This window comes from Ursus americanus, chromosome 9 (genome assembly GCF_024610735.1).
Source record: "Ursus americanus isolate L20-20 chromosome 9, mUrsAme1.1.p, whole genome shotgun sequence".
Taxonomy (NCBI): Eukaryota; Metazoa; Chordata; class Mammalia; order Carnivora; family Ursidae; genus Ursus; species Ursus americanus.
Genome location: NC_142135.1, coordinates 42,993,660 through 43,006,082, shown reverse-complemented (window position 1 = coordinate 43,006,082; position 12,423 = coordinate 42,993,660). Strand labels below are relative to the sequence as shown.

Below are 12,423 nucleotides of genomic sequence, written 5' to 3'. Positions count from 1 at the left end.
TTGTGTATGAGAACTGGCTATTCCGTTCTCTGACTGGGCAGCGGCTATCTGAATGTTTCTGTATGAATTAAAAGCTCATCTCCCAGGGAATAAAAAAGATAAGGATATTTAGCAATACCCTCTTCTTTTTCTGAGTTTTGTAGAGCTGGCAGTCATCTGATATATTGAAAATATATACTTCCTCAAAAAGTAAGGCTAGATTGTCTGAATACATTTTGCAGGATAGACCCCCTCTGGCAGTTTCATGTTTTCGCACAGCTTGTAGGGTAGAGACTGGACTAGCTTCCTGGTTGTATTAGCATAACCCAGCCCACTTCCAACACACGCCCAGAACTACCTCATTAGCCATTGGGATCGGAGCCAAAAACATAAGACTACAGTGAATATAAGGGGAATTACTGGCGAAAGAGCTCTAGACCAGCTTAACACTGAACCCATTACTTTTCCAAGATCAGAAAAATTATACACTAACAGGAACCATTTCCCCGTCTTGTTCAGACAAGGATTCAAGGTTTTAATCTATACCTTTAATCTAGAATAATTAGCTTCGCCATAATAAGGCATACAGCCTGGCTGTATATGTTTAAGTGCTGCTGTTAATATCTCTCTCTCTCTCTCTCTCTCTCTCTCTCTCATTGATTTATTTTCTGGATAGCTTTGACATTGAAAACCACAGACGAATTGGAGCCTGGCATTGAAAGGAGGTGTTCTGCAACAATTTTTTTTTTCTTGTCTAAAGAAGTTTACTTCTACAAGAGGGAATCTGAAAAATGACAGGGGCAAAGAGGAAAAAGAAAGGCGTGCTGTGGAGCAAGATCCATACCCCCCATTGCGAAGACTTTAAACAGTGGTGTAGAAGGCGTCTGCCTATTCTGGAATGGGCACCACGTTACAATCTGAAAGAAAACTTGCTTCCAGACACCGTGTCTGGGATAATGTTGGCAGTTCAACAGGTGACACAAGGTAATGTACTGCATTTGATTTTCCTGTTCTATGCAGAATAGATGTCACTTCGCTTTCTTGGAAGAGTATTATGACCCAAGATCTCTAATTTAGCTAGTGAAACGGATAGTTAATTAACTCTGGGGGAAATAAGCACATTGAATATCTGTATACAAAGGCTTTCCTAGTTGTCTTTTTTTTTTTTTTTTTGCTATTTTTGGAAGCTATTAAGTACTGAACCAATTTTTGAATGGCATTATTATGTATTTACAATGTTAAAATTCATACTATGTAAGAGTAAAAGATTAGTAATTGTGGGAGAATGAGTTTTTATAGCTTGACCTTACTGATATAGTTTCTTACTTTCATGGAATCAAGCTATAAAATATCTCCTGGCTTGTACGTATCGTTTATAAACCTAATTAGCAGCACACAATTACCTGTTGTAGCCTTGAGAGTTGCTATAAGCAAGGAACAGAGCTTTCTGTACATAAAGGAGGCTCTTTGCCAAGATCATTATTTGCAAAGAGAATCCTGTATGTCCTTAGAGCTTATGTTTTACTGTGCATGCTGATTTAATTCTGTATCACATTACGTACTGTATTTATTTCTCAATAAGAAATTTAAACTGGTGAGAAGTCTGAGTTTAACTTTCCCAAAGCAGATTCTAAGTGATATTCTGGATTTAGATAGGTGTTTCTCTTGGTGAAAGCTGTAAGTTAAGTAGTACGTACGTGTGTGTCATGTGTGGGTACTTATGTGCTTTCCTTAAAGACATATTTGTTGAATTCTTATTAGCTTTTTTGTTTGTTTGTTTGTTTGCTTTTCTGCTAATTCAAGTAATAATTTCCTACCTGTAGCAAGGAAAGGAACCAGTCTCTCCACCTTGAGAATTTGGAACGCTTTCCTTGGCATAGACCCTGTAGATTTAGATTTCCTTGTAGTTCACTACATCTCTGGCTTGAACTATTATTCATACTGTTAAATTATAAGCACTCTTTTAATTGAATTATTCTGTAGCTGGAACAAACTGGTTTGTGTATTTGTGTTTTTAGTATGATTAGGAACATCTGCACTGGTGGCTTCACTTTCAGATCCATACTATTATCCTACTTTATGGGATTCTGTTTCCCTGAATAGTCTTATATTACATTTTTAATGACCATTTTGCCAATAGTGAAGCATGATAATCTTTAATAAAAATGCAAAGTAAATAACAGGTTAGGACATTTTCAACCTTGTTTTTATTCAAATTTAAATTCAAAATGAGGCACTACTATGTACTTTGAATCTTGGGTGATTGACTTCCAAGGGCTTTTCCCCCACATAGTTTCAGTATATTTTATGTTTATTTCGCTTTAATTTAATGTAGAGTGAAAGAGAAGTATATTTTTAAAACAATTTGTTGGCTCATCTCTGTGAAATATCAAGTTAATAGGACAATCTGGGGATGTGATAAAGATGCTTGTGATACACCCTTAGCAATAGTATTTATGTATAAGTCCTTGGTAGTTAATTGTACGGCTTTCACTTGGATGTAGATTTTGAGGGATTTTGTTTTATGAGTCCTATATTTCATTGGTTACAAAGAAACACATTGGCCAGCCCCTGACTGAGGGGAAACACAAAGCTTACTCAGCCCTGTGTCTTGGAGTGATGGATCTGGCGGCTGGTTCTCTTGGAGAGCTACCAGTGATTGGACAAGACTACACCGCTAGAAAGAACTTTAGGGTTTTCGTTGATGTATGAAAAGACTAATCTCCTAAAAGTACCTATTCTTTTAAAGACAATTCTCTCAAACTTTCTCATGCTTACGCACTGTGGAGGGATACAAAGTGAAATATAAATACATTACCATTGTTGTAAGGGGCACTGTGCTAAACTCCCCTATTCATTATCTTCCCCTTTCCTAACAAAATCCCAAGAGACAGCAGTCTCTTCTCTATTTTCCATGTGAGAAGATGGAGGCTTAGAAAAGCAAGTAACTTTTCCTGGACCTCATACCTGATAAGTGGTGGAGTTAGGACTTGATTCCAAAGCCAACACTTTTAACATTTTATGCTTTATGCACTACCCTGCCAAGATAACTAGACTTTTTCATTATACCAATGTTATTAGTAATAGAAGACATTTCTTGGGACAGGTATGAATATCCTTCCCTTCAAATTACTTTTGCATTTAGGTTTCATCCCTGGAGTTTTTAGAATCAAAGGTGAGTGATGAGGGAAATAACTACCATAGAATATAAAGTAAGAATGGTATTTAGATATCATTAGCTTCTATTTATGTGAATATAGGCAATCATTATCAGCCCTATTTCTTTAGGAAAATCAGAAGAAAGGGGTAATTTTTGCTCTTGCATCATAATGCAAGAAAAACAAATACCTGTTTTCACTCTACTGAGCTTTGAAGCAGCTTTTCAGTTACGCAACATAGTTGAATTATATGAAATTCAGCATTTTTTACCTATAAGGATGGAAGGTTATATGGTTCAGTCCAGTAGTTTTTCATTCTTCTCTCTCTAGAAATGCATTTAAAATTAAGAAGAATAATAGAAACTAACCTTTGAATGTATTCTATATGTCAGATATTTTAAATTATGTATTTTAAATTACTTTATTAAAGATTTCCCAATTGTTACATATAGATGATTGTCAGTTATCATATTTAACTCATGTACAACATTTTCTGTATTGACTGTACTCTTTCTAAAACTTTCTTGTCTTGGTTTGAGACATTGCTCTTTCATTTTTTCCTCCTACCTCTCTGGCCTTCTCTTCTTGTGAGTCTCTGCTAATTTTGACTCCTATGCTGTCTACCCATTAAGCATCCGTGACCTAGAGACTCAAACCCTGGCCTTCTTCTCCAAGAATGCCGGAGGCTATTTAATCAGCATAAGAGGTTTTAACTACCGTCATCCTTCAAATGAAACTTTCTTCTCAAACATCCTTCGAATGAAACTTTAGGTATCTCTATGATATCCACATATTCAGTTGTGCAAACCTGGAATCTTCTAAAAGAACTTCAAATGCAACATTTAGTCTTCAAAAACAAACAAACTGAATAACACCACCATCCTAACCAGAATTATAATAATTAGTAATAATAATAACAGTAGTTTTCAGGCACAAATGTAGACACTGTTATAAGAACATTTGACGTTATATACGAAGCTGAAGTTCAGAGAGAATAAGTCACTTGCTTAAAGTCACACAGCAAAAGAGTTAGGATTTGCACGCAAGTAGTCGGGCTCCAGGGACTATGCTGTCATTTTAGACTAGACTGTGTCTCACAGGGACTCCCAAGAGTCATTTCCAACTCTTCCCTGTCTTTTGCCACTTCGCCCACTAGCACACCATCAGACCCTAGGTTCTGTTATTTCCAGTCCCTGATTATCTTTCCAACCAGGTAGTCTTCCTCATGCCTCCTGCTGCGGCCCTAGTTCACTGTCTGAACTATCGCAGTCATCATTCTGTGGGCCTTCCTTCTCTCCTGTCTCCTTCTGTAGGCCATATTCTGTACTGCAGTCGGAATGATTGTAAAAAGCAGAACATACCACTTCTCTGTTCAGAAATCTTCAATGCTCTCTTTCCTCTAGGGTAAAAACCCAATTCTTCAGAATAATTTATTAGATCATTAATAATCTGGGCCCCTTGATACTAAGGTCTACTCAAAGAGATCTCTCCTCTGCGAATCCCTCTCAGTCTCCTGGGCAGATGTATGTTTTCTTCCCTCCTACTCCCTCTGTGCTTTTTAGGTATCTCTATGATAGGCCTTAACAGATTGTATTACAATATTTCGATACAACTCTTTCCACACTGGTCTGTAGGCTCTGGAAACAAAGATAATGTTCTACTCTTCATATTATTACCAACTTGCATATTCCCTGTTGCGTAGAGGTAGGTTTTCAATACGTATCTGTTAGAAGTATGAGCAACACTTTAGCTCCTGCAGCCTCTGATTGTTCCATTGTAGCATGTTGCCACTCGAGGGAGGAAATTAAATTTAAGTTCTTAGATTTTTCAGAATAAATGCAACAGAGATACTAATAGAAAAAAATACATCATAAATATGAGTAATTAATTTCTTCCAATTCCTCTTACTTTCCTGAAGTTACAAACTTGCAGCCCTCCAGACAAATCTGGTAAAAGAGTTCCTTTGTCCCCAAACAGTGTTAATTAATTTTTTCTCCAGCCAACATCAACAAATATGAAGAGTTCTTATGTAAATCCAGATGCCTGGCTTCTCTTGAAAAAGGGGAATACATGGCCATACAGGGCCCACATTTCCATTTGGCAAAAATCTGCTGGACTTCAGAGAGGCTTCCCCCTTTAGACAGGGCACGCACTTTGCATTTTGCCACACTCTTCATCACTCACCTGTGCATTGCCTCCCTTCCTGCTAGTGTTCCTGTTACCTGCCCAGGCCTATGAATGTCTGAATTTGTTTCCCTTGCCAAGACACTCATTAATATGTTTTATCAAATGGCCTCAAACTCACCCCTAAATAAAACCTTTACAGAGAGATTACATAAATTAGCTTATTTTTTAAAAATAATTTTTATTTTGTTATATTAGTCACCATACAGCACATCCCCAGTTTTTGATGCAATGTTCCATGATTCATTATTTGCATATAACACCCAGTGCACCATGCAATATGTGCCCTCCTTAATACCCATCACTGGCCTATCCCAATCCCCCACCCCCATCCCCTCTGAAGCCCTCAGTTTGTTTCCCAGGGTCCACAGTCTCTCATGGTTCATTCCCCCTTCTGTTTACCCCCCTTCATTCTTCCCTTCCTTATTAACTTAGATCCACAGAACCTTTAGGTCTACGTACCTGGATTAATGTATTCCAATAGACTTCATTTCTTTATAATCCTTTGTATTTTCTGTTAATTATTTTTTTAAAAAAGTATTCTAGGAAGGTGTCCCTAGGCTTTGCCAGACTGCTAAAAGGGGAGATTGCAATTCCCCAAAGTAAATAAATAAAAGTATGGATGTCCTTGTTTCAAAGGAAGAAAAATCTTAGACCCTCTTTCAGCGTGTTCAAATATTTCTTGGAAACAACTTGTATTTTTAAAAATATTTAATAAATCTGGAGGCTCTTATCACTACCATCAGGTATAAGCCATTAGAGTTTGCATCTACCACAATATGCTTTCACTGACATTTTGTAGGACTTCACTACGGAATGTGTTTAGAAGATGAGCAAACATTGTAGAGAAAGTCATTGACTTAAAACATGTCACAAACATGGTGGGCGACCTAAGCACTACAAGACTCTGGTCTCTAGGGTATTTGGTCCACATTCTAGCCTGAACAGGCACTTGGGGGAAGTAGTTTCTTTGTTTCCAACCTGAAAACTCAAGCACCGAGACAGGGCGGAGCCCTAAAATGCATGACTTGCCATGTAAGAAGCTAATCCATGGAGAAGGAATATGAGAATGTTTTGCCTTGCATTCCAAGGGATCACCTAGAAATTGTGTTCCCAAACCATGAAAATTTTATGCTGCCATAGGGTTGCCTGATGTTCAAACCACAGTGTTTTGGGCCGCAGACAAAAGATGGATATTCCTTATAATTATGCAGAATGTGTGGCATTACTGGCACCGAAACATCTGTGTGGAAGCTGAGCTTCGTTGCACTCCTGAGGGCAGCTTCGGGACATGTGGAACACTGTGTGGAAATTCCTGAAGCATACTGCCTCGTGAAGATGAAAGGCTTGTCTGGGAATTTTTCCCTGCATGGTCTCAGCCTTGAAGATTCAGAATCCTAGCATTAGCTACATAACTCTAACCTAACCCCCTTAGACTATTTCTTCCTGCTGGTAACTTTTCTCTTCTCCAGAAACAAGGGCAGCAAAATATTGCTAAGTAAGTCTAAAGCATACTTGCCTTGATCCTTACACAAGTATGCCCACAAGCTAGTAACTCTTCGTGGGCTTTTCTCCTCCGTTTCCCTTTATCCTGTGACGCATCCTCACATTATAACTCCAGGCTTCATTCGATACTTTAGGTTTTCTTTTTATTTCTCTTAAATATAAAAAGATGATGATCTGTATATTAAAGGGCCATTTATGGGGCGCCTGGGTAGCGCAGTCGTTAAAGCGTCTGCCTTCGGCTCAGGGCGTGATCCCGGCGTGCCAGGATCGAGTCCCACATCGGGCTCCTCCGCTGGGAGCCTGCTTCTTCCTCTCTCACTCGCCTGCTGTGTTCCCTCTCTCGCTGGCTGTCTCTATGTCACATAAATAAATAAAATCTTTAAAAAAAAAAAATAAAGGGCCATTTATGTACTTCTGCTCTTAGAGTAATGCTTTTCATAATGCTTAGAGTTGTTCAATGGAAGAATCATGACCTTCCTTTAGGGTGTCAGACCTTACCAAGGTTAGCAACAAAATAGATTGGCAGTGGTGTGAGGATAAGGTGTGTGGCCTATCTACGAGTAGACTTCTATTTTTGCCAGCTAGGATCCATCCTTACTTCTGTTAGTGACTATATCCATTTTCAGTTATGTGGTTTAGTATATGTGTATATGAGGTGGTAATTTTGGCTCTAGTGATGACGTCAAGGCTATTTAATGGGCCAAGTCCCCCTCAACCAGGTTCTCAACCTTGCAGAACCTTTGGAACCACCTTAGGGCTTAAAAGAATACTGATACCTGGGTCCCATTATCAAGCAATTTTCAGATTTCCTGTGTGGAGTTCCCAGACATTGAGGCATTATGTTTTTTCTTCTTTAAGTTGTCCCAGATTCTGTTGTGCAACAGTGTTGAGAACTGGATGCAGACACAGTAATTAGTCCAGGGGAGGGCTTGTGGCCAAGTCTTGGTAGTTGGTACAATCCCATACATCAGGCCAGTGACTGGTCCAGGGATGAGATCTGCCACGTAGGCACAAGGGCATGGATTTACTATGCAACAAGTCAGTCATTTTTTTGTTTTGTTTTAAAATGACAATGGTAATACAAATGACCTGAGTGGTTCAGTCAGTCTGGATCCCAGGGTCTATGCGGACCTTTTGAGAGACACCTTTGTTTGTACTGGGACCGCTGGCAGGGAGGAAGACGTGCCTCTGTAGCTTCCCAGGGCCTCCACAGCCTGAACGTGAAGCCAGCCCAGCAAAGAGCATAGCAGAGGGAAACAGTCCTGATGACAGCTAGCACACCCTCAACTTTTTACTTGCATGTGCGAGCACATTTTTTTAAATTGCTTAATTAGGTTTAAGTTGGGTTACTTCTAATCACCTTAACTACACATTTGAGTGTTGTTACGATTTAAATATATTGCACAATTTTTTTCTAATTCTACAGAAACCAGCAAGATAAATATCACTGTACTTTAGATTTTTATGAGAAGAGGGGTTCGAGGCTCAGAACACTAGATGACGTGCAGCTTAAGAGGGGTTCAAATCTGACTGTTTCAGGCTTTACCCCTCAGCCCCTCACTGCCTTCCATTCCTCAGTTTTGCTTGACTATAATAGACATAACCTGAGTAGGACTGGGGTTGACTGTGGGTGATAGAATGCCCTACCCAACTTCCCTTCACATCAGCCCCTCAGGTGCCCCTTCCCATGATAACATGTCACCTTGCTCTATGAAATAAAACCCAGAGCTTCCGGTTGAGAGTGAAGGAGGGCTCTGCCCCTGGGAAGAATTACCCCTACAGCAGCTCCTGCTCTTTTCCTTGAGAGCTTCTCACTGCCCGCTGTGAGACTTGTTTCAAACGAGAGAGGGAGGGGAGATGTGCTTGAACACCGGCCCTGAGCATCAGTGAACGTGGCAGAGGGAGCACACAGATCAGATGTTTGGATGACACTTGACTAAAAGCTGGGGTGCAATACAGTGAAAACCAGAGGGCCATGGGTCTGTAACCAGGCTTACTCACCTTCACGTGGTTTATTCCCCTTCATCTCAGCTCTCTCCTTTAGCCCAGGAGATGCCATCTCTAACCCTCACCACCCCTGCCCACAACAGCACTGTGCACATCTATCCTTTGCCATTCCGAGTCCAAGAGAAGAAGGCCTACCTGGAGCTCTTCTAACCTGTCTGCCACTGGAGATGTCTGCCCGCCAGGCGAGACTCCACGCCCCTCTGTAGCCATGAGCTCAGCAGCATAGGTCCATCTCAGCTTCACACCATTTCTAGAAATAAAAAACACAATAGCCTGTTTCTCTAGTCTTTGCTCTCAATCATCTTTTTCTCTATATGTTTTGCTTCTCATGAGCTAATCAATCCATTTCCATGGCTTCAATTGCTACTTTTCTGCTGGTGAATTGTAAAAATATATTTCTAGTTCAATTTTCTCTTCTTTGTTCTAGATATAAATACTCAGCTGCCTTTTGAACGCACCATCTTAACATCTCCCAGGGACATATTTACAACTGGACACATCGCTTTCCCTTCTCAAAATCAGTACTTATTCCCTTTTCTGTATTGTACTGAAAGTCACCCCTGTCTACCCAATGGTCTATGCCAGAAGTCTGGGAATGATCCTACTGCCGTTTCCGCTTAACAAATGTATTTAGTTGAGGAGGTTCTCTAAATTCTTTCTTCGTAACGTCTCTCAAATATACCTGATACCTGTTGCCCTTGTGACCACTAGTATTAATGGTATCAATAGATATTAATTACGTATTAGATCTTGGTATTAATATATATTATACTCTTGTGTTTAATAGGTATTGTATTATTTGCTGAATGTGTAAAATGTGCCGTAAATGGTACTAAAGATGCATTGTATATTATATTAATTAAACTTCAGAATAATCTAAGAGCTTCATACTATGATTATCTATATTTTCCAGATGAAGGAAAGTGGATTAGTTTGCTTGTAGTGTCAAGTAATACAGTTTCTATAAAGCACAGGGAGTGTTTTTTTTTGTTTTTGTTTGTTTTTTCAAAAAAGCCTCTTTTTTGCTTTATTTTGTTTTATAGCCCTAGGCAGTTGTAGGTGGTTGTTTCAGCCGAGAACGTTATCTTCTTGGATATTTACATTTTAAGAATATAATAAGATTTCCATCTTCAAGGGACGGAGAAAGGATGTAAGTTTTCTCTCAGCAGGAGTTTAAAGGCATATTTGCTCAAATCTAGGGCATTTGCTATTAAGTTTTAAATTTTTTAATTAATTAACTAATTAATTAATAGAGGGAGTGTTTTGATGTTTGTCTTTCTGGCTCCTGAACCCATGCTCTTATCTTAATTAAAAGCCACCGTCATTCCTTCCATGCCAGTTAGAATGTCTTCTTGTTTATAGTTTTGTCTCTCTATTGTTTATTTCAAACTACAACAAAAAATTTTTGAGTTAGATCATGGGGATCTTTGTCTTAAATTCCTTCAGCTACACCTCTGCCGGTGGCTTTTGGACCTTTTTTGGTGTTTCGCTCCATAGAACACCCTTGCTTCACAGCATCTGGTGGTCTCTCTCTCACTGCCCCTATCGTCTTCTCATCCCTTGCCTCAGGGCTTCCTGGAACTCCAACTGCTTCCTTGGAGCTGAAACCACAGGTGTGTGTTTATTGACTTGTATCATGTTGGGAGCCAACATTTAAATATCAGAAGACTTCATTTTAAAACCAAGAGGTTTCCCCCCCTTCATTTAAATCTAATCATCTAAAAACAAATGACTCATATTCCTCCATGGACAGTGTAGGCTGAAGTTTATTGGTACTTACACCCTTTCTGTGGGTGTGGACTTTGCAAATTATCATTTTCCTCAACACTTGCTATTCTTTTCCATCAGTACCGCCTCATTCCTGTTATTCATTCTCTTTAGATCTGGGGCAGGATATTCTCAGACTCAGCTCACGGACACCGTGATTTCCCAAATTCATGACAATATTCAAAAGAACAATATATTTACTATAAAAGCAAACATTATTTAGAAGGTAGTTATGGCTATAAATAGCCAGCTTTTCTTTCATTAGACAGCATTGGACTTCTGAAGATCTTTTCAAAGCCCTTCAATATTTGGATCTCACTTTTCCCACCACATCTCTTCTTAGTCATCCTATGTTCTGTTTACACTGAACTGCTTAGCATTCTAAAGGATCATACCCGTTTTGCTTCAGGACATTCGCACATACTGCTTCTTCTTAAATGGAGAGTGTGTCCCCCCTCATTCACTCTATATAGATTATATATCTTCACCTGATTATATCTTAGCATCTATCAGAGCTGGATTTAGCTCAGTGGTTCTTAACCTTGGCTGCATATTAGAATCTCTTTAGGCACTTAAAACAAAACAAAACAAAAACCCGTGCTCAAACCCTAGACCAATTAAATTAGAATTTTGGGGAATTTAGGGCAAATCATTTAATTTCCTGGGCCTTAGTTATCTTCCTCAACTAATAATAAAGAAAGTGAAGTAAAACGAGCAGCTAGGGTTGAGAATTGTAGGCTTTCACAAAACGCTTGGTACCTGTATTTTGTTTTCCCATAGCACTCTCACTGGTCCACTTAACTATTGCATTTGTTTTTGATTTATATTTGATTCCCGCCCCCCCCCCCCAAGTTATAAGTTCCTTGAGACAGGGACTATTTAAAGTCTAGGGTGATCAACCAGCCTGGTTTCAGCAACGAAGTTCCTGAGCCTAGGAAACATTTTCAACTCCTGTCAAAGTGTTTGGTACCTAGTAGGTATTCAAATGTTTGTTGACAGTGAAAAATCATAATTGGGATGACAAGACAGAATTTTCCTATGTCTGCTCTCCTTTTGGTGGCTACTCTCCCCGTGGAAACTTTCAGTCTCTCACTGTTTCTGCTTTATCAGCTTCTAGGTCTGTTGGTCCTGAAGCTTCTTGGTCATGGTAATTTTTTATTTTCACTCTTGTGAGCTCTCACCTGTATAACAGGTGTATGGTATGTATGGTATGAAAGAATGATGTGATTTGTCTTAAGCCCTCTAGCGATTAGAACCAATGATCTTTGATTAACAGTCTTTGTGAACCTAGAGAATGTGTGTCCGTAGGAATTTTGTTTGCATGTAGTTGTGGTTCTTAAATATATGTAAATCTACTCTGGGAGACCCACTTGTAATATCGCTTAGCCCTGAACCCACTGATGCTGTGAATCAGACAGCTGATTATACTGTGGTTTGCTAATAACGATTCTAAGACCACCACAAACCAGTTACCAGAGGGAAATAAACTTTCATCATTCCCCACACAGTTTGGGTTTGATTTCTTATGTGTAGTTCTTGGAAGTACCTACTGCCACCTAATTATTTTGTTTTCAAGAATATTAATCTGTCTTCCTAGGGTGCTTTATTCATTTCTGTTAAAAAACATACTTGAAAGAATACACAGTATTTTGCTATGTTCTTGGAAAGAGACAGAGAAGTATAAGACAACAATCCAGCCCACAAGGGCCTTATTATTTTTCCTTCCTCAGAAATTTGTACAAAGTATATGAGAATATGATCTTGTTATTCAGCCTTGAAGATCTCAATCTGGTGTGGGTATGTAAGGGTGGGAACATTTTCT

The 12,423-nt window shown here is 39.1% G+C and overlaps 1 protein-coding gene across 2 annotated transcripts in view; it reads left to right on the top strand.

Annotated features, from left to right (window-relative positions):
• The first annotated feature begins 373 nt into the window (after positions 1–373).
• The window catches only part of SLC26A7 (solute carrier family 26 member 7), a 111,608-nt gene continuing 99,558 nt past the window's right edge, over positions 374–12,423 (top strand). For both annotated transcript variants that reach the window (XM_045805987.2, XM_045805988.2), the window contains exons 1-2: positions 374–511; positions 656–963. In XM_045805987.2, the coding sequence (XP_045661943.1) occupies positions 771–963 (193 nt within the window). In that variant the 5' untranslated portion in view covers positions 374–511; positions 656–770. The remainder of the gene's footprint in view (positions 512–655; positions 964–12,423) is intronic.